The following is a 23,312-nucleotide window of genomic DNA, read 5'->3' on the forward strand; positions in this document are numbered from 1 at the left end:
CGAGCCCCGGCCCCGAGCTCCGAGCCCCGGCCCCGCCCGCGGGCGGAGCGGCCGCCGCCTCCTCCCGCCCGCCCGCCCGCCCTTCCTTCCGCCGGCCGGCAGCATGGCGCGGGCCGCCGCGCTCGCCTCCAGCCTGGAAGCCGTTCTGGGGAGCCGCAGCAACGCCAACCGCGTCTTCGAGATCCTGGAGCTGCTGGCGGTGTGGGGCGGCAGGGGGGCCGGGGCCGGGCGGCCGGTGGGGCGGCGCTGGGGGCTGAGGGCCGCGGCTCGCAGCGAGCCCCGGGAGCGGGGCCGCGCCGGGCCGCCCTGCCTCCCCCCTCTCCTCAGAGACGCGCTCTTCCCCAGGGCCGGGAGGAGGAGGAGGAGGAGGAGGAGGACGTCCTCTGCGCCGCCCGGACCTGCAGCCGGCTCTTCGGGGCGCTGCTGGAGCGGAGGGAGCTGTTCGTGGGCCAGCTGCCCGCCGAGGAGGCCTCTCTCGCCGGTGAGTCCCTGCGGCGGTGTCCGGGGAGAGGCAGGGCCCTGAGCCTGGGTCGCCTCTCCCTGGGGCTCGTCCCGGCCGGTCTGAGCTTTCGAGACTTGTCCCTGGTTCACCCTGCAGGTAACTACAGCGCTGAGGACAAATACAAGATATGGATGAGGCACCGCTACAACGACTGCGTGGGTTGCTTGGCGGAGCTGATGGGACACGGTGCCTTCCAGGTCAAGGTAGGTCCTGAGCCTGCTGCTGAGACACCAGTTCACGGGGGGGTCCCTTGCGATGCAGAAGCAATTATCGCTCTAATATTTCAGTGTGGGTGGGCAGGCCGTGCTCTAAGACATTGCTGCTGCTCTGGCTCACCTCAGCTCACCAGTCTGCTGGTAAGCGGGCACGCAGCTTTCTCAGCGAAGAACATCTTAGTTCGTTCTTCCTCCCTTAGAAGTTGCCTCCTTTGGGTCTCACCCCCGGTGCCCTTGTTGAGGTGGGGGTTTTTCTGTTGGTTTTTTTTTTTTTTTTTTTTTTTTTAAAAGGAATCGTCACTCTGCACCCTCATGAAGTTTGTTGAGTTGGAGGCACGATATCCATTGATCAAAGTAGAGTGGAAGGGGAGTTTAACTTTTCCTTGTGAACTTCTTAAGGTAGGTTGCAGAACTGAAAAGTTCCTCCTGTCGCTTACCCGATGGCGCACACGACCTCATGCGCTCACCTTCTCCTGTACTAAAATTTCAAGCTAGGAGGTTTTCAGCGCAAAGGGATGGTGGTGGTCTATAGCGAGCACCGAGACCTAGTGCTTCTGTCCCTGCTGAGGCGCCGCTTGCAGGTGTGGGAGCAGCTGCCTTGTACTGGTTTGAGCTGGATTCCTGAGTGTTTATGTGGTACCAGTTCTGGGGTGGTTTTTTGGAGTCCCTGGCCTTGCTTGCAAGGATTAGGAGATGAGAGGGAAGGTACTGCCCCTGGTTCAGCCACTGTGTCATTTCTAAATGACATTGTTTTTAATAGAAGGGGCCCATCTTGTAGGTCAGGAGGGCTTGTCAAAATGGCTTGTGAATGTTGTTTTGTGGCAAGCAGCACACAGCCATGCTAGCTGCCTTTCAGAAAGACAGGAGCCATCACAGCTCGCTGTCTGCTCCAGTACTGTAAGACACTGACTTGTTGCTTTCCTTTACAAACCTTTTGTTAGGTAGTTGTTGATGGCTTGCTTCCCTTAAATGAGGATGCGTCACTCCTGATCTCTCGCTTTCAAGAATATATGGAGTATGATGACGTTCGGTACTTTGTCATAAAGGCGGTCACTGAGAACATTGGACAAGTTATGCAGAAGACAAAAGAGGTAACAAATTGTTACTGCTGAGGTGGGTCTGGATAAACTGCTCTGAAACGTGTATCTTTCCCATGAAGCAGGGAGGGACTAGTGGTATATGGAAAGACTTTGGAAGCAAGAGAAATGAGTGTGCTCACTTGAAGGCATTGATTTTTTTTTTAATTTTTTTTTTTTTCTTGCTCACAGTGTATGCTAATTATGCTAAGACTGTCTTCAGTCTGAAATTGGAAGTAGTTCAAGACGCACATACTGTTGTTCTTGCAAAACCTGTCTAGGCTCTAACTTCTCTTTTACCCAAATCTCTGCAGCTTGGGTGGCACACACAGAACTTTTAATTCTGTTCTCTCTCTGGTGCAGAAGAAGAGTCTGTTTTCTTTACTGGGATCCACCAGTTTTGTTAGACCAGAATTAGTTCAGGGATAAGTTTTGTGTTAGGCAAACAAGGCAAACACTTCAGGACGAGGCAGCAATAGAGAATATACCAGTATATACACCAGCCATCAGCATTTTTCTTTTTCTTTCCTAAATATATTCAGTACTTGGGAAATAGGGCAATATTGAAGTCCAGCATCGTACCATCTGCTGTGGAACTTGCTTCATGTTTGATTATATGCTTTTTTCTCAGAGGCCGCTGCCATTTTACCAGCAGAACGTATTTTCCCTCATTTCGCCCATTAACATGCCGAACAAAGAGTGTGACATGGTCAAATTTATGGTGAAGCAAGGTTAGTAAGCTCCACATGATGAACTGTGTATGAAAAGGAAAATAAGATTTTTATTGTGTAAAGACTCATACTGTCTGAAAAATGTCTGCTTCTCTGATCACAGTGATTCTAAACAGTATTACAAAATCCACATTCCTCAGTCTGCAGTGGGGTCTGTCATGGCCTTGTGTCAAGACAAGACTTCAGCCCAAATTCTTAAGGTATCAAAGAACTAAGTAAAAAAGGGTTGTCTTAATTTTTCAAACATCCATTTCAAGTTCAACATCTGTTTTCCCTTTCTTCTTAGATAACTGGGAGGAATTGAAAGTGTCAAAGCTTCAGGTAACTGTTCATTTGGTGCTTCAGAGTTGAAATTTTATCTACTTTAAAATAGAGCTTTATCTACATCAGTGTGTTCAACTCACTGCTTGCAATTCTGTTTTAAGGCACACAAGCAGGCGTTTGAAAGAATGTGGCTCAGTTTTTTGAAGCACAAGGTGAGTGTTACTTCTGCCACTGATCTGCATTGCTTTCTAACTACTAATCGTTAGAGGCTGTGGCTGTCCTTGCATGGAGCTCCTGGTAGGAGCCCACTATGCTTTCAGTGTCAGATGAGAACTGCCCAGTCACCATTTCTGCTGGATTGTTCTGCCGAGAAACAAGACCTCATGTACAGTCTGCTGCTTCTCCTTACTCTCAGCCTTTTTTTCCCACCTTAAACAATTCTGCCTGTTAGGAATGATCTGCAGCATAACAACCTCTGTTCACAAGTTGAAGGTTCCAAAGCCTTCTTGCTGGTGACTTTCTCTTCTGAGCTGTGATGACACTTTTAGTTGTGAGCACCAGCTTCTTTGAATGAACTTGTCAGGTGTCACTTGTGAACTCTCCCATTTGGGAACTGTTGCTGCAAGCCGTTCTGTATTGTCCTGGCACATTCCGTTTTGCTTGTGTGTTGCCTTTTTGAGCCATGGGCTGCTGTTGCTCTCCGAGTTCTCCCTGCAATGATTGTTTCACTGTATTGTTTTGTCCTTTACAGCTACCCACTGGCCTTTACAAAAAAGTTCTTGTCATTCTACATGACTCCATCCTGCCTTATATGAATGAGCCCACTCTCATGATAGACTTCTTGACAGTGGCCTATGGCATAGGTGAGTGAAAACAGGTCTTTTTGTTCTTTCTGAGGCTCTGCAGCATGGTACACGTGGACTTGGAAGGGCTGCTGGATGCAACACCTCGGCCTGCATGATGAAACAGATGTACTTTTGGCTGGGTTGAAGCTAAGGAACTAACGTGAACTTTGTTGTCCCTGAAAATGAGATGTTTTTAACTGTGTTTGTCAGTGTTGATGCTCCTTGTATGTAAGGAAGATTATATTTAAGTCTTTGGGAAGAGTAGAATACTGGAGTGACTTCTTCTAGACTTCAGCCAGCAATGCTGATACCTGGCCTGCATCTGGACACAGGATGCACGGATTCCTACAGAAGTGTCTTCTCTGAGGAGACCTTTGCCTACACAGTGTGGCTTTCTTGGGGGATCAGATCAGTATGTTTGTGTCTCTCAGTCCTTTAGAGCCTGTTCTTCTAAACTACAGTTTAATCTTTGTAAGTAGCTTACGAGCCGCTGGATGGTTTTAGATGAAATTTTTACCTTACAGCTGTTGTGCTGGCTCTAATTGCAGGTACTCTTAGTTTTGTGTTTCTTGTAGGAAGGTTTTATAATAGAAACAAGTTGAAGCTGATACTTATTTTCTTATGGTGTCGATACCTGCCTTTCTTACAGGTGGAGCAATCAGTCTTCTAGCCTTAAATGGATTATTTATTCTGATTCATCAGCATAATCTGTAAGTGAAAAGAGCATCTTGTTTAAAGGGACATGGGGTTTTGCATTTATATCTTTATAGAAAGGAACTGAAATGGATTCTACACATCTTCAGGCTTTAAAATTCCCCCATGAGAAAGCCGAACTCTGCACAAGAGGCTCAGCTGTTTGGATGCTGAGCTCTTTTGATAGTCTGATCTTTTTTCAGCTGAGCCTAAATATCCTCTTCCCCAGACTGTGGTTGCTCAGCACTTGAAAGTAGACTTTTTTGATAATAGACTTAATTGATCTGATTACACAGTGAAGCCATAGTCTTTGGTGTGCCTTTCACTGGATCCTGTACCATTTGCAGTCAATGGACATAGCTTCACATCCTGAAAATGGTTGGGCACTGCAAGAGCCATAAATTCACCATACAACTTGTTTTTAAGTGGTGGCTGTGGAGAGAAGCCTAAGAAAACTAAACAGAGCACAGCAGTGGTCTGGGGTAGTCTATAATGAAAGCACAGAAACATTTAGACACAGTGTAGTCCCATTGTACATCACAAATGGACGTTGTCTTTTTCCTTTTTTTAACAGGGAATATCCTGACTTTTACAAAAAGCTGTACAGTCTTTTAGACCCTTCTATATATCATGTGAAGTACCGAGCCCGCTTTTTCCATTTGGCTGATCTGTTTTTGTCTTCATCGTAAGTTGCATCTTTATTATGTATGTTCACTATTTTCTTCATGCTTTTCTGTTAGCCAGAGACTGTTCTTGAACAGTCCGTCACATGTCTGGATATAGCGTATTCAGTGTGCCTATTGGATTAGAAGCATTTTTAGCAAGAAAACTGAACCCAAGAGAGTTATTGTAGTGTTGTGTAATTTTTCCTGTGCTATTTTTGAAGATTTGCCACACAACCATCTAGTTTCAGAAAGTAAAAATGCAGGCAGTTACCTGAGTTTGATCTGCCAGTGATTGTGGATGTATTTTGATCTGTATTCCACTTTGGCTGAAAGCGGTGATTTTTCTGTCTGTCTTTATGAATATGGAAAAAGTAACATTTGCAGGCTTTTTATAGATCATAAAGCTGTTAATAAACTGATGACCTTTTGCAGACATTTAACATTGAAATATAAAGTGTTTGACAGTCTGTCTTGATGCTGTCAATTCATTGTACACAGGGAAGAAACTAGATAAGCAGCTGGTCATATAGTTGCCATCATATGTTATAAAATAAACCAAGAGTAACACTTTACAGTTCAGCACTAGGCACTTGATATCAAACCCCTTGTATTCATAGTGTACTTTGGAGAGAGTAACAAGATCTGACAGAAGGTGTCCTGCAGAGTGGCTTTGCTGGGCCTTGCAGGTGTAGCATGCCCCAGGGGCTGAAGGCCAAGTGGCTGAAAATTGTCATCTTTCATCCCAGCTTTTCTGACCTGAAGAAAGTGCCTAGATGAGCCGATTGCTGTTAGAAATTTGCATTTTTACCATAAAAAAAGAACTATCCTGCACATTTACATTACAGCAGCTTTATGTTCCCATTAACAGCTGTGGTGCTTGCTTTAGTCCTGGAAGTATTACGTAAATTTAACACCATGGCCTGTGTATTAATTAAACCCACAAAATTACATTAGAAGAATATAATTAAGGTTGCCAGGCCAAGCACTCAGAAGTTTATAAAAGGACTGAATAAAGACTGCCATGTGAATGACCATGTACAAGAGCTATGCTTGGCAAGTGCTTGGAGTGGTGCCATGCATCTGGATTGAATCACAGACTGATTTGAGATTATTCATGTATTGAATGGAAATGCCCCCAGGCTTGTTCCAGAGAGCACACAAGACCCTATATTATGGCTTGAAACCAGGATTCTTATAGCTCTCTTTACTTCATAGCTGAGAAAATCTGAAGAGCCCCACTGCTCTTTAACCTGACATGCTGTTTGGGTTGGTGAGGCTGCTGGCTCACTTGCTAGCACTTCTACAGGCTGGTTTCTTCTGTCTCCTTTCTAACAGTCACTTGCCAGCCTACCTGGTGGCAGCATTTATAAAGCGCCTCTCCCGGCTGGCCCTGACTGCTCCTCCCGAAGCTCTGCTCATGGTCATTCCCTTCATCTGTAATCTCTTTCGGAGGCATCCTGCATGCAGAGTGCTGGTACACAGACCTAATGGGCCAGAAGGTAAGAGGGAAGGTGGCCAGGGGAGTTTTGGGTTATGCCTTCAGACAACATGAAGAGCAGGATTCCTGTGAAGGAGGAGGGGAGATCCCAGCCCTGGTTCTGAGGTTTAGAAGGATCCCCTTGTCCCTTGAGTTCGTGGAAAGCCAGCAGGTTGTTCTTGCAAGTTCTCTGCCTGTGAAAACCTGCCTGCATTGCTCCTTTCTGACCTTGGGCCTCACAGTTGGCTGCACTGCCTCTGTGATTCTCTGGGTGAAGGTTGCTTTGAGCCTGCCACACTGACCCAGCCTACTTCCAAGTGCTAAAGGACTGGGGGAGCTGTACCGTACACTGAGCTTGTCTTGTTCACCTCAGGACCATAAAGAAAAGAGAAAAGAAACCAAATGCAGAAACCAGAAGCTTCCTAAATTTCTGTCTGTAGTGTTTTTGTGTAGGTGGCCTCACTAGGGCCTCAGCGGTCTTCTGAGTTTTTACTTCATCTCTCTGTGACTTAACTGACCAGTGTTGAACATCAGTAGTGACCGTTCAAAGTTCCCCGAGATGTTCTTGGTGCCCTACTTCCTGTGCTCTTTAAAAAAGTAACATGGTTTTGCAGTGCTGCCAACAGTGACTCTTGGGTTGTGCTGGGATGCGTCGGCTTGTTCCTGGACCCTAAATGTCTTGGGAAGAAGCAACTCTGGCTGCAGCACCGCTCTGGGTCTCTGTGTTCCCTTTGGGGTTATGTACATCACGCAGGAGGTATTAGCTCTGTATCTCTATTTCCTTAGGTATGTCAGAAGATCCATATATTATGGAGGAGGAGAAGCCATCTGAAAGCAGGGCTTTGGAGAGCTCTCTCTGGGAGATTCAGGTATGTCAGCTAAAAAGGAACATCTGGTCTGGTATGGGTTTCTTCCACCCTTGCCACTTCCTTGACACATCTTGGCAGTAGGGAGTCCCGCTTACAAGAACCTGCTGACATATGTCTCACAAATCAGATCTATCCTAGCATAAGAGGCAAAGGATTCCATACACTGGAGAAATAGTACATGCTAATTAGTAGGTGACTTGTGAGCACACATCTGACTGTGCAGCTGAAAAGTGTGCAGTTAACAGCTGAAACAGACTAAATACCTGCAAATGTACGAGGCTTTTTATTTGCTTTGGAGAGGAGAGAGGAACTTGCCGAGCACTGATGGAAATTAATCGGGTACAGCTAGGTCATCCTGTAGAAATGGGTTTAAAAATGCTAGAGAAGATTGTAACGTTCATCTTTCACCTGGATCGTTTGTAAGATGGTGTGTGAAGGTTGAAATTGGTTAAATTAGTCCGATGGTTCTAAAACCTTAATGCCAGGATTATCACTTTCCATTTAAATGCTACAGGGGTTTTGTGTAAGGGGCTGAAGCAGCAACAAGGATGTTGTGCAGGAGCAGGAAGCCCAGAGAACAGCAGCTCGGATGTGGCATCAGGGCTATGGGAGGTAGCAGAATTGGGTTATGCATTGTAGGTGTGGCCTGTGGAGGAGTCCGTCTGTCTTGAGCTGGATGTGAACCAGGTGAGAGGGGCCTTTGACGTGTTTGAAAGATGGCTGAAAGCAGGATTTCTTGAAGCTGTGTAGTAGCACAGTACAGCAAACTTGCCTCTGCCAGAATTTGATGTTCACTGAAGATCTGACCAACAAAGGCGCAGATACCTGTGTGGGAATTGCAGATAGATGTGTGTTATCCTGTGCTTATTAGACCATCCCCTATTTGTCTTGCTTTTGCAGTCTCTACAAAACCATTATCACCCAGATGTGGCCAAGGCAGCTGCTATCCTGAACCAGTCGCTGTCTGAAATGGAGGATGACATATCAGGGCTCCTGGAGCTCTCAGCTTATGAGGTAGTGTTGCTATGCCTTTGTGAATGATTGGAACCAGAGGAATGGAGACTGGTTCCTGGACGCAATAGCCATGTTATGTTCATCAGCCTTGCTGCTGCGCAGGGAGCTAGGCTGACTTTTGGTTACCCACAGCCAGGGAAAACCAGGAAAATGTCTGTTAAATAATAGAGTATGAGGCAGCTGTGGTGACAGGGCTGGCTTTTATGTAAAAGGTTTATTTGCTGGATCTTTTAAGAGGTTAGAGTGAGCAGTGGTATCAGCCAGGGTGAAAAGCTTGTACTGAGTTTTGCCAATATCTTCTATTTTTTCCTTTGTAGCTTTTTGATGAAGAAGTAAAGAAAAAGGCTATTGATGTTCCCTTGGAGTTTGAGCAAGTACGAGGTTTGTTTGGGAAGAAAAATGATATTTTTGCAGAGCACTTCACTTTAGATTGATGTGATCTCTTATAAACACATCTGCACAACTGACTGATCTTAGGGACATGCACAAAGCTCATGTGTTGTGCTCAGCAATTCTGCCTTTGAAGTTTCTCCATGTGATGAGAGCTGGACTGCTTGAAAAAGGTGCAGCCTTCTTCAGTGACCTTTGCCACTACCCATGGATGGACTTCCCTTTGTTTCTCACACTTGCATACTGCCACCTGCTATTTGGGAGGGATTTTTCCTCAGAGCAAAGTTTTCTGGACTTGTTCATTGCTGGGATTCCAGCGCTTTTCTCCAAAGCTGCTGGTGCTGGCTGTGATCGGTGACTGCATCGACAGACCATCTTGCTGCGATTCAGTGGGACTGAGGGGAATTGCGGTCTCTGACTACTGCTCTTGTTTTTCAGATGTGTTACTTTTGTAGTAGAGCTGACAACCTGTTTGTAGCAAGTGACTTCAATACATAGCTGTAAACACCTGATGATACTCTAATTATATACACTTTTAAACTCATGTCTTCAGAGGGATGTTTAGCTTCTTATGTACTCGTCTTAACACACCCACGTTCGAGGCACTGAACGCTCTGGTTTGTCAAAAACAACTCATAGATGATGCTCAGTAATTCCATCTGTGAAGTGTTGCTGATGATCCCTCATGTACATCCATCTCATGCTGTAAGGTTACTTAATTCAAAATGCTTGTGAGCTTTGGAAATGAGCATAATCCTGGTGACTGCTGTAGCTAGGGAGGCCAACTGATGTGCAGTGGGAGGTATGTCTAATCCTTGATTTTTGCTTCAGAATGATAAGCAGCTTGATGTAGTTTTGTTTGCAGCCTGCAGGTGTTGTAGGAGCTGTGGCCAGTGTGTATCCAGGTGCTAATGAAGTTTTAACTAGTCCACTGATGCTAGGTGGTTTTGTTAATTTGGATTTTTCATATGGTTCCCGAAGTCACGCAGAAATTCATTTTGATAGGGCTTGGCGGTTTTTTTTCCCCACAAGGTTTCAAGTTTAAGGTAATCTGCTTATTAAGAATGCCGATAAACTCAGGACTTTTTTTTTCATAATAATTTTCAACAACTTAATGTTATCTCGTTGGATTTTAAGTCTGCTTGCATGTTTGGAAATCTTATTTTGTGGAGGAGAAAAATACAGTCAAAGAGGCCAAGAAATCTAATTTCTGGCAGATAGGTCTGTTTAAGTCAAGGAAAACTGCAGCTGTCTTGGAGACCCTAAGTGTTATGTTTTCTTCATCCACTTTTCTTCATGCTTTCCAAACAGTGGACATGTCCTCAGAGTATAGAGCCCAACCTCTTCTCTTTTTTTTCTCTGATGCTTTTGAATTCAGGTCGGGTGTTTTTCAGGATTCAGATTTTTTTCTTCTTTTAAAAGAAGTCTTGCTCTTTGTTTTTCACTGGTGAAAAAACAATACTGTCTCCTTCCTGGCCAGCCTGCTTTTCTTTTTTCTTTGACTTCTGCTATCTGTGGTAGGAAGGCAGAATGGCTGAGATGATAACTTACAGCTTGAGAGACCTCAGTTCAGGTTCACCCAAGCCTTGTATTTCACCTCTAAAATGTATCTCCCTATGTCATATGTGTGTTGTATGTATGTGTTTGGTAAACATTTTGAAGTGCTCTGATGCTATAGCAATGAGGACCACATAGCTACCTTTGAAAGAAGTATGTAAGCGTATCATCTTTCAGATGAAATGAATGAATATATTGAATATTGAAATGAATGAATATATATGTTGAATACCTTTCTCTGCATCTTTTTGTTTTACTCAGGTTGGCCCAGTTACATCTGTCTGAAATTACTGATGGGCAATGTCATTCGTATCTTTCATAATATTGACACTCCAGGAGTGTGAGGATTGTTTTTTTAATGCACAAATATTAAACCATTTGGGCATGGGGCAAGTCAAGGTCTCATGGGGTTGAAAATTAGGGAGTTTGGTTGAGTTCTTAATATGTGGATGGAGGGTAAGCAGAGTCTTTGTCAACAAGGCATCCGAAGGGCTGTGTAAGCTGTGTGCCTCTGTCTGCCATCCTGGCGTCTCCTGGCACCGAACAAGGATACCCTGCTCATGGAACAGGTTGAGTTGGTGGGCAGTAGTGGGAAGCAGCAGCTTCTGCCCTCTGATATGGCCTGCTGCTGCCTTGTGGGCAAAGCCTTGTATCTCCGAGACCAAATGACCACAGACTAAAATATTATCAATACACTTGGATGCTGCTGGAAATGGGGGGGTTGCTATTTCCCAGGAGAAAGACTGCGAAGGCACCAGAATCTTCAATGTTTTCACCAGCTGTGGATCCTAAGTACTGTACTGCAATTAACGGTGACTTGATTGGAGCAAGATGCAATGTATTTTTTCAAGTGCATTCCCTGTGCCCTGTGTGCTAACCGTTGCAGCTCCCACGGATGTTGAGAGGGAGGGTTAGGCTGACTCAATATGTTTTCAGATCTGCTGGCACATTTCAGTGCTGTTAGCACTTTACTTCAAGTATGTGCAGCTGACCTGGAGTGATTTAATTATTTTGTGGTGATACCTAGCAGTCCCAGGCACAGCCCCACTGTGCTTGATGCAGACAAGACAAACCCCAGACAGCTCAAAGGAGCTTACAGCTTAAAGCCTGGGTGCACTTTAGACAAGCCTTGAATGTCTTCCAGAGACTTCATCCCCCATCTCTGATGCTGCACTTGCCTAAGCAGCGTTCTTAAACCAGCTCTTAGGTGGAGACAGCTTTAAGCCCCTGCCTGTCCTTGGAAAAACATTCCACCTGGTCTTTCATCAAGCTTTTATCTTTAAACTTTCACCCCCCTCCCCTCAATAGGAAGCATCAGGGAAAAAAATCAACAGTTATAAATATTAAAAGTTTCATCTGCACTGAGTGAACAACCCTTATCAGGCTGCACACCCGCTGCTGCTACTGCTCTACAGGTCTCCACAGACTGCAGATTATAGACGCTTTAATCATAGTGCGTATTAACTGGAAGGCCAGATTGAAGTACCAGGCAGAGAGCGCATAAGTCACTCCTGTTATTATTTGATTTTTATCAGATATGGGGAGCGGGGAGAGGGCTGTTCTGGGCTTTTTTGTTGTTGTTGGGTTATTTCAGTGAGCATAAAAGATAGTTTTATGAAAACATTGACATAGTCCCCCAGCCTCCCCACCCGTCACTGCCGCATTCCCCCACCAGAGGATAGCGATAAGGTCTCTCTGCGTTGCAATGGACTGCCCTTGGTTTATTTTCCTGAGCTTTCATTCGTTTAAAGGCCATTCAAAGTCATCCCAGCCTGAAGGTAAAAGATAGAGCCACTCATCAAGAGCACGATGGGATTTATCTTGTGAGTCAAAGGTCTGAGTCACTATGGTGTTTGTGTTAATCAGCTTAGATTCTTACTTTTAAGCTATTCATTAGGGGATAGAGGGAAGTGTAGATTTACAGCCGTAAATAAGTGGAAAAGTGCAAATGCCAGCCAGAGGCTTGGGGCAGGCTTGCCTCGAGCAGAGGGGTCTCTGCTCTGGGGCAGTCAGTGCCTGTCCTCTTCCAGCACAGTGGGACAAATTCCGCTCGGTTGCAGGCTGGCAGTCGTCCTCCAAGAAATTAGGCTTGTGTGTGTAAAATAACTCACTTTTCACACCATACACTCGGGTATCTCAAGGAGATATTAGGAACTGCCCAATGTGCATGCTCTGCCTGTCATCTTAACCACCTGGGAGTCTACCTCTGCCCCTCTGGATTGCACATAAGCTCCTTTCAGCATAAAGGAGCCGGACACTGAGTGAGTTCATAAATCCTGTCTTAGCTCCAAAGGGACCAGATCCACAAGCTCCCAAGTGCTTAAAAAAAAAAAACAGTAGAAAATGCTTAGCCCTGCTAAGCACCTGCTATTAGTATTAAGGTGGTTTCCCAGCCTTGAGATAGTGAAAGCTGCAGTGTAGCCGTAACCCCTGTGTTTTCCACTACCTAGTTTTGAAAAACAAATGAGCTCTTGGGTAATTTACAGCCCTGCTCAGGCAAAGAGGGCTACAGGATCTCAGTTCGACTGACACCAGCCTTCTCCAGCACTATCATAATCAATATTCATTAACTGAAGTCTATTGGACTTGGAGATTTACTGCTATTAATAAGCCAAGAGTCTATCTTAGTGTAGTTTATGATGGAAATTTTAGGTCTGTTAATAAAAAGAATTGCTTTTCTGCAGTTTCTTAGCCCTGTCCCTGGGCCATGCTTGCATCACTAAAAAGAGAGAACTGGAGCACATAGGCAGAGCCAAAAGAGAGAAAAACAGAGGGAAACTTCTCTTCAGAGCTGGTGGAAGTCACCTGCAGCTGGATTAGCATATGGCCAGCTTCAGAAATAACCCTCTTGTTATCTAAGCGAGTAGAGGGTTAAAAATCTGTGAAGAATTTAGTGAAGTTAGATGTTGCACATACTAACAAAACCAAATATGTACACAATGTCTAGGGTCAGGATGACCGTCCTTGAGGTTGTCAGAAGCGATGAATTAGAGAACTACTAATCAGGAGTTGGCTATCCTTGAAGGAGAAACATCCTGGAAAATATGTCAACTATATGTACTTTTAATTATCATGTTTGTACTTCATTTTGGATAGTTAGCTAAACTGCGTCCTTAAGCGAACTACCCTCATTATAATACTAAAACTCACACCCACTGGGCAGGAGACCCCGGCCCAGGCGGAGACCCTTACTCATAGAGCATGCGTAATGAGAACAGAGATTGTGTAACCATATGCAAATTACTAACCAATCAGTATTAGAGGGAAGTCTGTGGGAACCTAGCGAGTGAAAATAATGTATATAAAAGGAACTCTGGAGAATACTGGAGGTGTGCTAGTTAGTGGGAAAGCACCGAGCACCCAAACTTGCACAACTTTGTAATAAACAATATCTGGTCTCCGTGTGTGAGATCGGCTCACCGCACACCGGGTACCGAAACCCACTTTTGGGACAACAGTTTTGGCAGCCCACAGGGGACATCACTGAGAATCCTTGCCTGGATCGACTTGCTGCAATCAGTGAGGAGAAGCGGACCGCTCGGACTCCAGCACACACCGAACTGATTTTTGGTGACTCCGACGGCTCCTCTCCCTGCTGGGCGGTAAGTAAACAAAGTTGCAATGCTGAAATCGAGATATTGCTGAATAGGGAATCTGCTAAGAGGGGCTATTTGTCATTTAATATTTTGTATTTGGTTAATGATGGGACACATCCCTTGTTTTGTATTTGATTTGGTATCTGTTGCATAATGTTACACTCATTTGGATTTTGAATATTTCTGCAGAAGTTGTTCCCTTAGAAGGACTGCAGCAGGAGACTGAGATACACAAGGAGGCACCTCATATACAGTTTCTTAAGAAACAATATGGGATCTGGCCCCTCTACCAAGACACCCCCTTGTTCTCCCTTGGGATGCATCCTAAAACATTGGGATAAGTTTGGAGGGGATCCCCTAACAAAAGAAAAACTGAGACGATACTGTAATCAATGGCGGCCAATGTATAAATTAGATGATCAAGAAGTGTGGCCTGAAAATGGATCCATAAATTATAATACTATACTACAATTAATGTTGTTTTGTAGAAGGAGGGATAAATGGGATGAGGTTCCGTATGTTGATATACTTTTCTCTTTACCTAATAACCATGAAGTCCGAAAGAAGTGTGGTTTGATGAATAATGATGCTAATGGCATGTATGTGTTAGCTGATAACGGAAAGAAAAAGCAAAGGTGGTGTTCTGCATGTGATATAGGGAAAGGCTGTATTAGGAAAAGTGAAGAAGAAGAGGATGCTCAAATGTTGGTGGCAAAACCCAATGATAGAGAGCAGGATCTTGAAAGCGAGAGTGATAGCAGTAGCATTGAAATAAAAGAAGAAGGATTATATCCAGGGATTGGATACCTTTAGCCTGATATCGGGGAGAACCTGATTTCAACAACAGCCAGTTATTCAAGCTCCTTTGCATCAAGCAGTAGGACCAGAAGGGTTACCTATGTTTGTACGTTTACTACATCAGATTTATTAAATTGGAAGGAGTCAGTAGGGTCATATCGGGATGATCCTGAAAATCATAGGTTGGGACAAAGTGTCATAATGAATCATAACCCCACATGGGGAGATACGCAGATGTTGTTAAATACCCTATTTACTCCAGAAGAGAAAAGGTTAGTATTAGAGAAATCTAAGGAAGAAAATGAAAGGCAAAACGTGAAGGACGATCCTACTAGATTCATGCCAAAAACGGACCCCGGTTGGGATCTCAGTACTGCTACAGGAAGGATAATGGTTAAACAATATCAACAATTGATTCTTTATGGGGTACACCATGGGGTCCCTAGGCAAAACAGTATTTCTAAATTGTATGGGATACAACAAGGGATAGATGAGAAACCCACAGCATTCTATGAATGATTGTGTGAAATAGCTAGGAAATGGACTGATTTAAATCCAGAGGAAGAAAGTAGCAAGATGATGTTTAATATGCTGTTTATCAGGCAATCAGCCCCTGACATCTGAAAGAAGTTACAGAAGGTTGATGGTGCTGAGGGAATGTCCATTTCTCAATTAATAGAGATAGCATATAATAATAGGGAAGAGGTAAAAAAGCAAGAGAGGCAAAAAGAAAAACAAAAACATGGGAAGCTACAGGCTGCTTTACTAGCTGTTGCTATAGTGGGTGCTTTGTGTTGGGGTCAAGGGCAAGGAAGAGGAGGAAGCTTTAGAGGAAACATGACCCAAGGAAGAGGCAGAAGTTGTGGTCCCCGAATTATGGATAACCAGATTGGACCAAATCAGTGTGCTTATTGTAGAAAAGAAGGACATTGGGAAAATGCATGTCCAAAATTGGAAAAAAGGGACACAACTACCTGTGAAGGGGGGTCAGGTACCTGAAGCTGCTGAATTTAACACTCCAATATTACCAGTAAGAAGCCCTGGTCCCAGGAATACCAATTAATGCAAGACCTAAGGGCAATAAATCAAATTGTGCTTGATGTCCACCCGGTGGTACCAAATCCCTACACTTTGTTATCTGCTATTCCTGAGAATAACATTTCTTTTACAGTGTTGGATTTAAAGGATGCCGCCTTTTGCATTCTGCTGGAAGCTGAGAGTCAGAAGTTATTTGCTTTTGAATAGGAGAGTCCATCCACAGGACAAAAAGTGCAACTCTGCTGGACAGTACTACCACAAGGATTCAAGAACAGTCCTACTTTGTTTGGTAACGTACTGGCCAAAGAATTAGAACACTGGCAAGGTAAGAAGCCTTCTGTTACTCTTTTACAATATGTAGATAATATACTTCTGGGAACAGAAATTGAACAGCAGTGCAGGGAGGCGACCATAAGTTTGTTGAACTTTTGGGGATTAGCTAGATATCGAGTATCTCAGAAAAAGGCACAAGTGGCACAGAGGGTTGTTATCTATCTTGGATTTGAAATATCACAAGGAGAGAGAAAACTGGGGACTGAATGTAAAGAAGCGGTATGTCAAATTGCCCTACCTCAGTCCAAAAGAAAACTAAGAGGATTCTTAGGAATGGCAGGATGGTGTAGACTGTGGGTACCCAATTCTGGGTTAATGGCCAAGCCTCTATATGCAGCCATAAAAGGACCAGGAGAAGTCCTAGAATGGACTTTGGAGTGTCAAAGGCCCTGATGAAAGCTTCTGATTTAGGATTACCAGACTTTACTAAACCCTTTTGCATTACACGTACACAAGAGATTACACATAGTCTTGGGAGTTTTGACCCAAATGTTGGGGGAGTGGAAAAGACCAGTGGCATATTTTTCTGAACAACTAGACGAAGTAAGTAAGGGGTGGCAAGCCTGTCTCTGGGCTGTACCTGCAGCTGTATTGTTGATTCAAGAAGCTTGGAAATTGACTGTGGAACAATTAATTACTGTATTTGTTCCGCATGCAGTAGTTGGGATATTAGAGCAGAGAGGACAGCATTGGTTATCCCCAAGCAGGATGATACAGTGCCAAGCTGTATTATTGGAACAAGATGATATAATCATGAAAACATCTTCCTCCTTGAACGCAGCCACATTGTTGCCTATTACCGGTGATGAGAATTTGGTACATGATTGCATTCAATCTCTTGAACAAGTGTATTCCCGTCAACCAGATTTGAAGGACACCCCTCTGGAAAATCCAGACTGGATCTTATTTATGGATGGTAGTAGTTTTGTTTCAAAAGGAGAACAAAAGGCTGGATATGCAGTAGTGACTCTGAATGAAGAAATTGAGTCTCGGCCTCTTCTTATACACACTTCTGCACAAAAAGCTGAATTGATTGCTCTTACCGGAGCCTTAGAGTTATCACAAGGGAAACGAGTGAATATTTATACCGATTCTAAATATGCTTTTGGAGTTGTGCAGGCTCATGGAGCCATATGGAAAGAACAGGGACTTTTATCATCCCAAGGAACTCCTGTGAAGCATGGGGCAGAAATCTTAAAGTTATTAACAGCAGTCACTATGCCGAAAGAAGTTGCTGTAATACATTGCAAAGCTCATCAATTTGGATATACAGACATAATTAGGGATAGTTGAAAAGCTGATGAAACTGCGAAAAGAGTATCCTTTAATCAAGTAATGGGCACGCTGGTGCCGGAAACAATGACAAAATTGGAAGTTCCAAAACGTAATGAAAAAGGAAATGAGTTAGCCAAACTTTTAGATTGTGAAAAAACTAAGGATGGATGGTGGGTTACCCCGAATGGACAATGCATAGTTAATGCTCCAGTTATGAGAGAATTATTGGAAAGGACTCATAAAAGTACACATATGGGAGCTGACACACTGGTTTTCAGCATTAAAAGATATACAATAGGACCCAGAGTGCAACAGTATGCTGAAGGACTTGTTAAACAATGCCAAGTTTGTTGCAAGAATAATCCAAAAATAGAAAAGAAGCCTTCACCTGGAGAGGTAAAGTGAGGGTATCTCCCTGGCAAATACTGGCAAATTGATTTTTCTGAGTTACCAAAAAGTAGAGGATATAAGTACCTTTTGGTATTAGTGGATACCTTTTCAGGGTGGCCCGAAGCCTTCCTGTGTTGCACCAACAAGGCTAGAGAAGTAATAAAGATATTATTGAGGGAAATAATTCTTAGGTTTGGAATCCCAGAAGAAATCTCCTCAGATAAAAGCCCCCATTTTATTGCTGAAGTAGTGAAAGAAGTTTCTAAATTCTTACAAATAAAATGGGAATTACATACCCCATGGAGGCCACAATCCAGTGGAAAAGTAGAAAGAATGAATCAGACCCTAAAAAGACAAATTGCAAAATTGTGCCAAGAAACTTATTCTAAATGGGTAGATATGCTGCCTATAGCCTTAATGCGAATCTGAATTACACCTAGAACTAAAGAGAAAGTAAGTCCCTTTGAAATATTGTATGGGAAACCATATTCCGTAAACCTAACAGGAGACCATGGGCAGATGCATGTAACAGGAGATCAGATGCTCTCTGAATATCTTTTGTCAATGGCAAAGACTCTTTCCCCCCTATACAGGTATAAACGAACAAGAACTCCAGTGCCATTAACACGCCAGTACACTTCTTCCAACCTGGGGATCAAGTGTATCTCTGGACATGGAGAGATGAACCATTAAAGGAGGAGTGGCAAGGACCGTATATTGTGGTGTTGGTAACAAATACTGCCGTCAAATTAAAGGGAATAGATTCCTGGATTCACTACACTTGAGTAAAAACGGCTCTGGGAGAAAAGTAGACTTCTGAACAGATACAGCCACTGAAACTGAGGATCTCCAAAGCCTCATGAATTGTACCTGGTCCGTTTATTCGGTATTTGTTAAAATATGTATCAAATTGTGGGAATCATTCTGTTTCAATTTTGTACCATAGGCTTACAAGCTCAGTGTACCATGATCTACCTATTCCCGCAAATGTGTCATGGCAAAATTTGTGGATTAATACTAATATTGACCCTAGAGAGATATAGGAATTGAACGACTTGATTGTTTGATTCAGAAGAATTTCCACTGATCTAGATGAAATTTGGAAACAGACTAAGATATTACATGAAATTCAAAAAGATGACACATCCTGGGGATTTGAAGAAGCATGGAAATGGTTAACTTCCTGGTTTCCTGACCTGAGCTTTTGGATTAAAAGGTTAATAGCTATAATAATAATTATACTGCTTGCCTTTATATGCATATATGTTGTGTTAAAATGTACTTTAAATGTTGTTCAACTGTAAGAAAAGTAGTATATGAAAAGATTCTATGAGACTTAAATAGGAAGTACAAGTTTCTTTGTATAAATCTCAAAGGGGGGAATTGTTATCTAAGCAAGCAGAGGGTTAAAAATCTACGAAGAATTTAGTGAAGTTAGATGTTGCACATACTAACAAAACCAAATATGTACACAATGTCTAGGGTCAGGATGACCGTCCTTGAGGTTGTCAGAAGCGATGAATTAGAGAACTACTAATCAGGAGTTGGCTATCCTTGAAGGAGAAACATCCTGGAAAATATGTCAACTATATGTACTTTTAATTATCATGTTTGTACTTCATTTTGGATAGTTAGCTAAACTGCGTCCTTAAGCGAACTACCCTCATTATAATACTAAAACTCACACCCACTGGGCAGGAGACCCCGGCCCAGGCGGAGACCCTTACTCATAGAGCATGCGTAATGAGAACAGAGATTGTGTAACCATATGCAAATTACTAACCAATCAGTATTAGAGGGAAGTCTGTGGGAACCTAGCGAGTGAAAATAATGTATATAAAAGGAACTCTGGAGAATACCGAGGTGTGCTAGTTAGTGGGAAAGCACCGAGCACCCAAACTTGCACAACTTTGTAATAAACAATATCTGGTCTCCGTGTGTGAGATTGGCTCACCGCACACCGGGTACCGAAACCCACTTTTGGGACAACAGTCTTGCTTTCCTGTAGTTTTTTAAGCCACCATCCTACATGCACACGAGTGGAGCAAAACTCGAGCTGTTTGGGAACATCACCCACTCAGCAGCAAGCCTGAGCTCTCTGGCCACTTTCCTTCTGTACCCGGAGCGCTATCGGTCAGACACAAGCACGCTGCTGGGATCCCGGGAACTTACCCGATGTTTTATAGCTGGAGGATATCTGCCAGCGATGACCGCTAGTTCCTCATGGGTGTAGTGCCAACCTTCCTCTTCTTGAGAAATAAACCCCAGGATGCTCTGGTTGATGGTGCATGCACAGAGGGGGTGAGTGTCAACTCCATCCTAACAGAGTTAAAACCTGCATGGCCTGCTGATATCCCCATTTTGTTGCTAAACGAATGGAGCAAACCTTATCAAAATGAGCAGACTGCAGTCCCGCTAACGTAGCTCCGCTTGCGCTAGAGATAATTGAAGCTTTAATAAAGGTGCGCATTATCCAGATTGTGGCTGGAGTGCTTATGTGAGGAGAAGCATCAATCGCAGGTCACTGTATTTAACTTTTATCAAATATTTAGGTGGGTGGCAAAGTGCGTTCCTGTGCTGCTCTTGGGGAAAGAGTGTTGGGCTCCAAGATACAGAATGAATCATCAGATCCCTTTTGCCTACATCAGTTTCCTGCAGATTGGGAGAGTGAGGATTTAAATTTTAGTTACCTCACCTGGAGATGGGAGATACCACGTGCTGTGGTCTTAGAAACAGAGGCTTGATGACCAAGAACTGCAGTTCCCAAGTGGAAGGCCTTCGATCTCATCTGCTGGTGAAGAGACGGATCTCTGCTGGGTGTGCTGCTCTGCCCAGGTAAGGTCCTCCTGCAACTTGGGCAATGGCTCCTGGAGTTGAGTGAGTCTTGAGAGAAGCTGTAGGTGAAATTTGCTGCTGTGTCACACAGGTAGACTTACAGGGGGAGGTCAGGGGGAGGGATGCAGGCAGTTAAGTGAAGTCCCACCGCAGTGCCTGATTTACTTCAAACTTTCTCTTCATTTCATACTCGGCAGCAGAGATTGTTTTCCAGGCAAAAATCCTCCCTGTTCTTGGTGCCCAAGAGTGGAAGGCTGAAGCCCCCCCCCGTCTTCCTCATGGGGGGCATTGCTGCCACTGGCAACTTTTGCCTGGGGCTTTGGTCCTGGTAGTGCGAGTTGCTGATGTGGAGCCTGCCAGGCTGCGTCCCACAGGCCAGCGAAGCTGGAAGCCATCCTGTGTGGTCCTCTGCAGCACCCAGGCCCTGGGGAGCAGCTGGGGGGGGGTTTGTCCCAGCTGCCCTCCCGCATGCTCATCGTCTTGTTTGGAGGGAAATGCTGCCCTGGGTGTTCTGTCCAGAGCTGGGCAGCAGGCGATTGCTCTTTGGGAGTTTCATCCACTGCTGGTCCCTTATCTCCTTGTTACAAGACTGTGGAAAAGCCTCTGCTTTTAGCAGCTGGCAACGTGTGCTATCATGGAAAAAAACAGATTAAAAACCTCTGGTTTGAAACTAAAAGACAGGCACCAGAAAGAAAAGCAGAGTCTGTTTGTAAGATCAGTTTAGTGTCCCACCATTTCGATGCGGAGACCGGTGAGGTCATTTGTTCTCAGAAGATGTCTGATGTGTGAAGATGGGGGAACTGGCTCTTTGGAAACTTGCTGGTGAAGGATGACCCTGCTGGGTTGTTTGTCCTAGAGCCACACTGAAGCCAGAATGGAGCGGGGAGGGGCAAGAGAGCTGTCGTGGGAAGTAATTTCAGTAATTTTCAATTTTTAACCTGTTGTCAGGTTAGCAGGTCGCAAAGACCGGAGCAGCACGCTCAGGACTGGCCCAGGACCTGCGTTGCCATCACAGCGGCCTTTCCCATCCAGGTCCCCCCGAGACCTGAGCACCCCGTTCCCGCTCCGCGGGGCTGGCTGCCTGCTGGGACAGAGCCCAGCCTTGGAAAGGGTGGAAGAAACAGCGGCAATTGCTCTCCCCATCTCTGCTTTTGGGGTGATGGGGAAAAGCAGAGCCTTGCTGAAGATTAGCACGCTAGCTGCAGTAGTCGTTACTGCGACGATGCCAGTCCCAGGCTCAACTCAATGGGGGAAGAGGGAGGAAAAGAGGGGACCCCGCCGCGGCGAGGGCACAGTGCGACGGAGAAAGCGAGGGCTGCGTGGAACGGGGCTGCGGTCAGGGTCCTGCGGGCAGATGTGACCCAGAGCTGCCCGGGGGCTTTCCCTGCTCCCCCTGCCCTGGAGGGGGCCAGAGCCGGGCCACCGAATGGGCGCTGGTGGCCACTAGAGGACGGTGCAGACCGGGCCAGGCGGCTCCGGCACGGATGGCACTTGCCGGCTGCGTAGCGAAGGCAGCGCGGAGCCCGTTTGCTACGAGATTCCACCGAAGCCTCCGCTTCCTCCGGCTTCCCCTGGGAATACGTGTGCCCAGCCGGGCTGGAGCATCACCGCCGGCCTGTAACCAGGGAGGAGAGTAAATCCCCCAGCAAACCAGAGAGACCCGGGGCTTAACGGGACCTGGCGCGGACCTGCCTAAGAAACTGCCCCGCCGTGATCCCGGTGTGCCGTGGGTTGGGACGGCTTTGCGGGACTGCGGATGCTGAAAAGAGAGGAGGGAGAAATAGAAATCGCAAAGTGCCAGGCTGCGTTTCGGTGCGAGGTGATTGCAGGGAGGCGAATCTGTCCTCCCTTGCTCTTGCTGGGCTTCTCTCACAGGGGGTCTCAGCAGGTGTTGGTTGCGGGGTAGGGGAAGGAGATGATCGCGCTTGGAATGAACGGTGCCCGTTTTTCCTCCCAGCGTTGGACTTACAGGCTGTGAGAAGGTGGACTCCGACCCTCCTTTGGTCCCGGTGACACGTGTGTCACCGGTTGCAATGGCTGAGCTCGTGTCAGTGAAGGCTTTGCTTGCTGATGCTGCGTCGCTCTCTGCTGCGTGCGCAGCCTTCTCCTGGTTCTTCCCAAAGTAGCCACGTGTGGTATTTCATCCTTACGTTTTTAAAGCACGTCCTAAAGTTCTTCAGTCCTAATTTAAGAAAGTATTCTGATTCAGGATAGCATTTAAAGATATGCTTTAAATGTCTTGGCAGATGAGATGTAAATTTGTGCTTTAGAGCACTTGGATGTCTTTAATGCTCCCCTGAATTCCTTACTGAGGAGCTGGGGTGGCAAAGCACTCACCAGAGGACATCTGAACAAAATACCAACAGGGCAAAAACTGCAGCCCCAAGTACCAGGCTTGCTCTCAGAGCGCCCTTCAACCTAAGCAGCAATTCCATCTCCAAAAACCTTACGGCAAGACCAAGCACTCGGTGCGATCGTGCAGGAAACCTGCAGGAGAGGCTCTGCCGCTGGTGGGGGGGGGGTGTCGGACCAGCTCTTCTGTCCCCAGAACTGCCCGCCCCTGGGGACAGGGCTGGTTTTGGCATGCTGGGACCCTGCCTACATGGTCAGCTCTGAGCACGGGCTAGGGTTAGTCTCCCACACTGGCAATCTCCTAGCCTGTGTGGAATTCATGTTCTCGTGACTATTGGCAAGCATCACTGGCTGCAGTCGAAGAGTCCCAGCCTTACTTCGGTGTTACGGAATAAAT

The 23,312-nt window shown here is 45.3% G+C and overlaps 1 protein-coding gene and 1 long non-coding RNA gene across 3 annotated transcripts; both read left to right on the plus strand.

Annotated features, from left to right (window-relative positions):
- The first annotated feature begins 62 nt into the window (after positions 1–62).
- On the plus strand, positions 63–10,527 carry NOC4L (nucleolar complex associated 4 homolog). Its single transcript, XM_030024385.2, has 15 exons — positions 63–199; positions 346–481; positions 599–705; positions 1,009–1,116; positions 1,659–1,808; positions 2,425–2,524; positions 2,811–2,845; positions 2,950–3,000; positions 3,540–3,651; positions 4,283–4,343; positions 4,901–5,011; positions 6,327–6,490; positions 7,255–7,337; positions 8,238–8,351; positions 8,669–10,527. Exons 1-15 carry the CDS (start codon positions 104–106, stop codon positions 8,783–8,785), a joined length of 1,545 nt encoding a protein of 514 aa, XP_029880245.1. The 5' UTR covers positions 63–103; the 3' UTR covers positions 8,786–10,527.
- Positions 10,528–13,647: 3,120 nt separating this feature from the next.
- Positions 13,648–22,208, plus strand: LOC115346005. 2 transcript variants are annotated; one of them, XR_005933276.1, is made up of 4 exons: positions 13,648–13,900; positions 15,864–16,055; positions 16,845–20,563; positions 21,512–22,208. It is a non-coding gene; the product is annotated as an uncharacterized LOC115346005 (long non-coding RNA). The 2 variants fall into 2 exon arrangements; XR_003924989.2 differs by having other exon boundaries at positions 18,322–20,563.
- The last annotated feature ends 1,104 nt before the right edge of the window (positions 22,209–23,312 follow it).

The sequence above is a fragment of the Aquila chrysaetos genome, chromosome 9 (assembly GCF_900496995.4).
Source record: "Aquila chrysaetos chrysaetos chromosome 9, bAquChr1.4, whole genome shotgun sequence".
Taxonomy (NCBI): Eukaryota; Metazoa; Chordata; class Aves; order Accipitriformes; family Accipitridae; genus Aquila; species Aquila chrysaetos.

Excerpts from the sequence above, each read along its gene's own strand:
- NOC4L (XM_030024385.2), top strand. The coding sequence starts at position 104 with ATGGCGCGGGCCGCCGCGCTCGCCTCCAGCCTGGAAGCCGTTCTGGGG. Across the intron at positions 200-345 it reads AGATCCTGGAGCTGCTGGCG|GGCCGGGAGGAGGAGGAGGA; the intron begins GTGTGGGGCGGC and ends GCTCTTCCCCAG. Across the intron at positions 706-1,008 it reads ACGGTGCCTTCCAGGTCAAG|GAATCGTCACTCTGCACCCT; the intron begins GTAGGTCCTGAG and ends TTTTTTTAAAAG.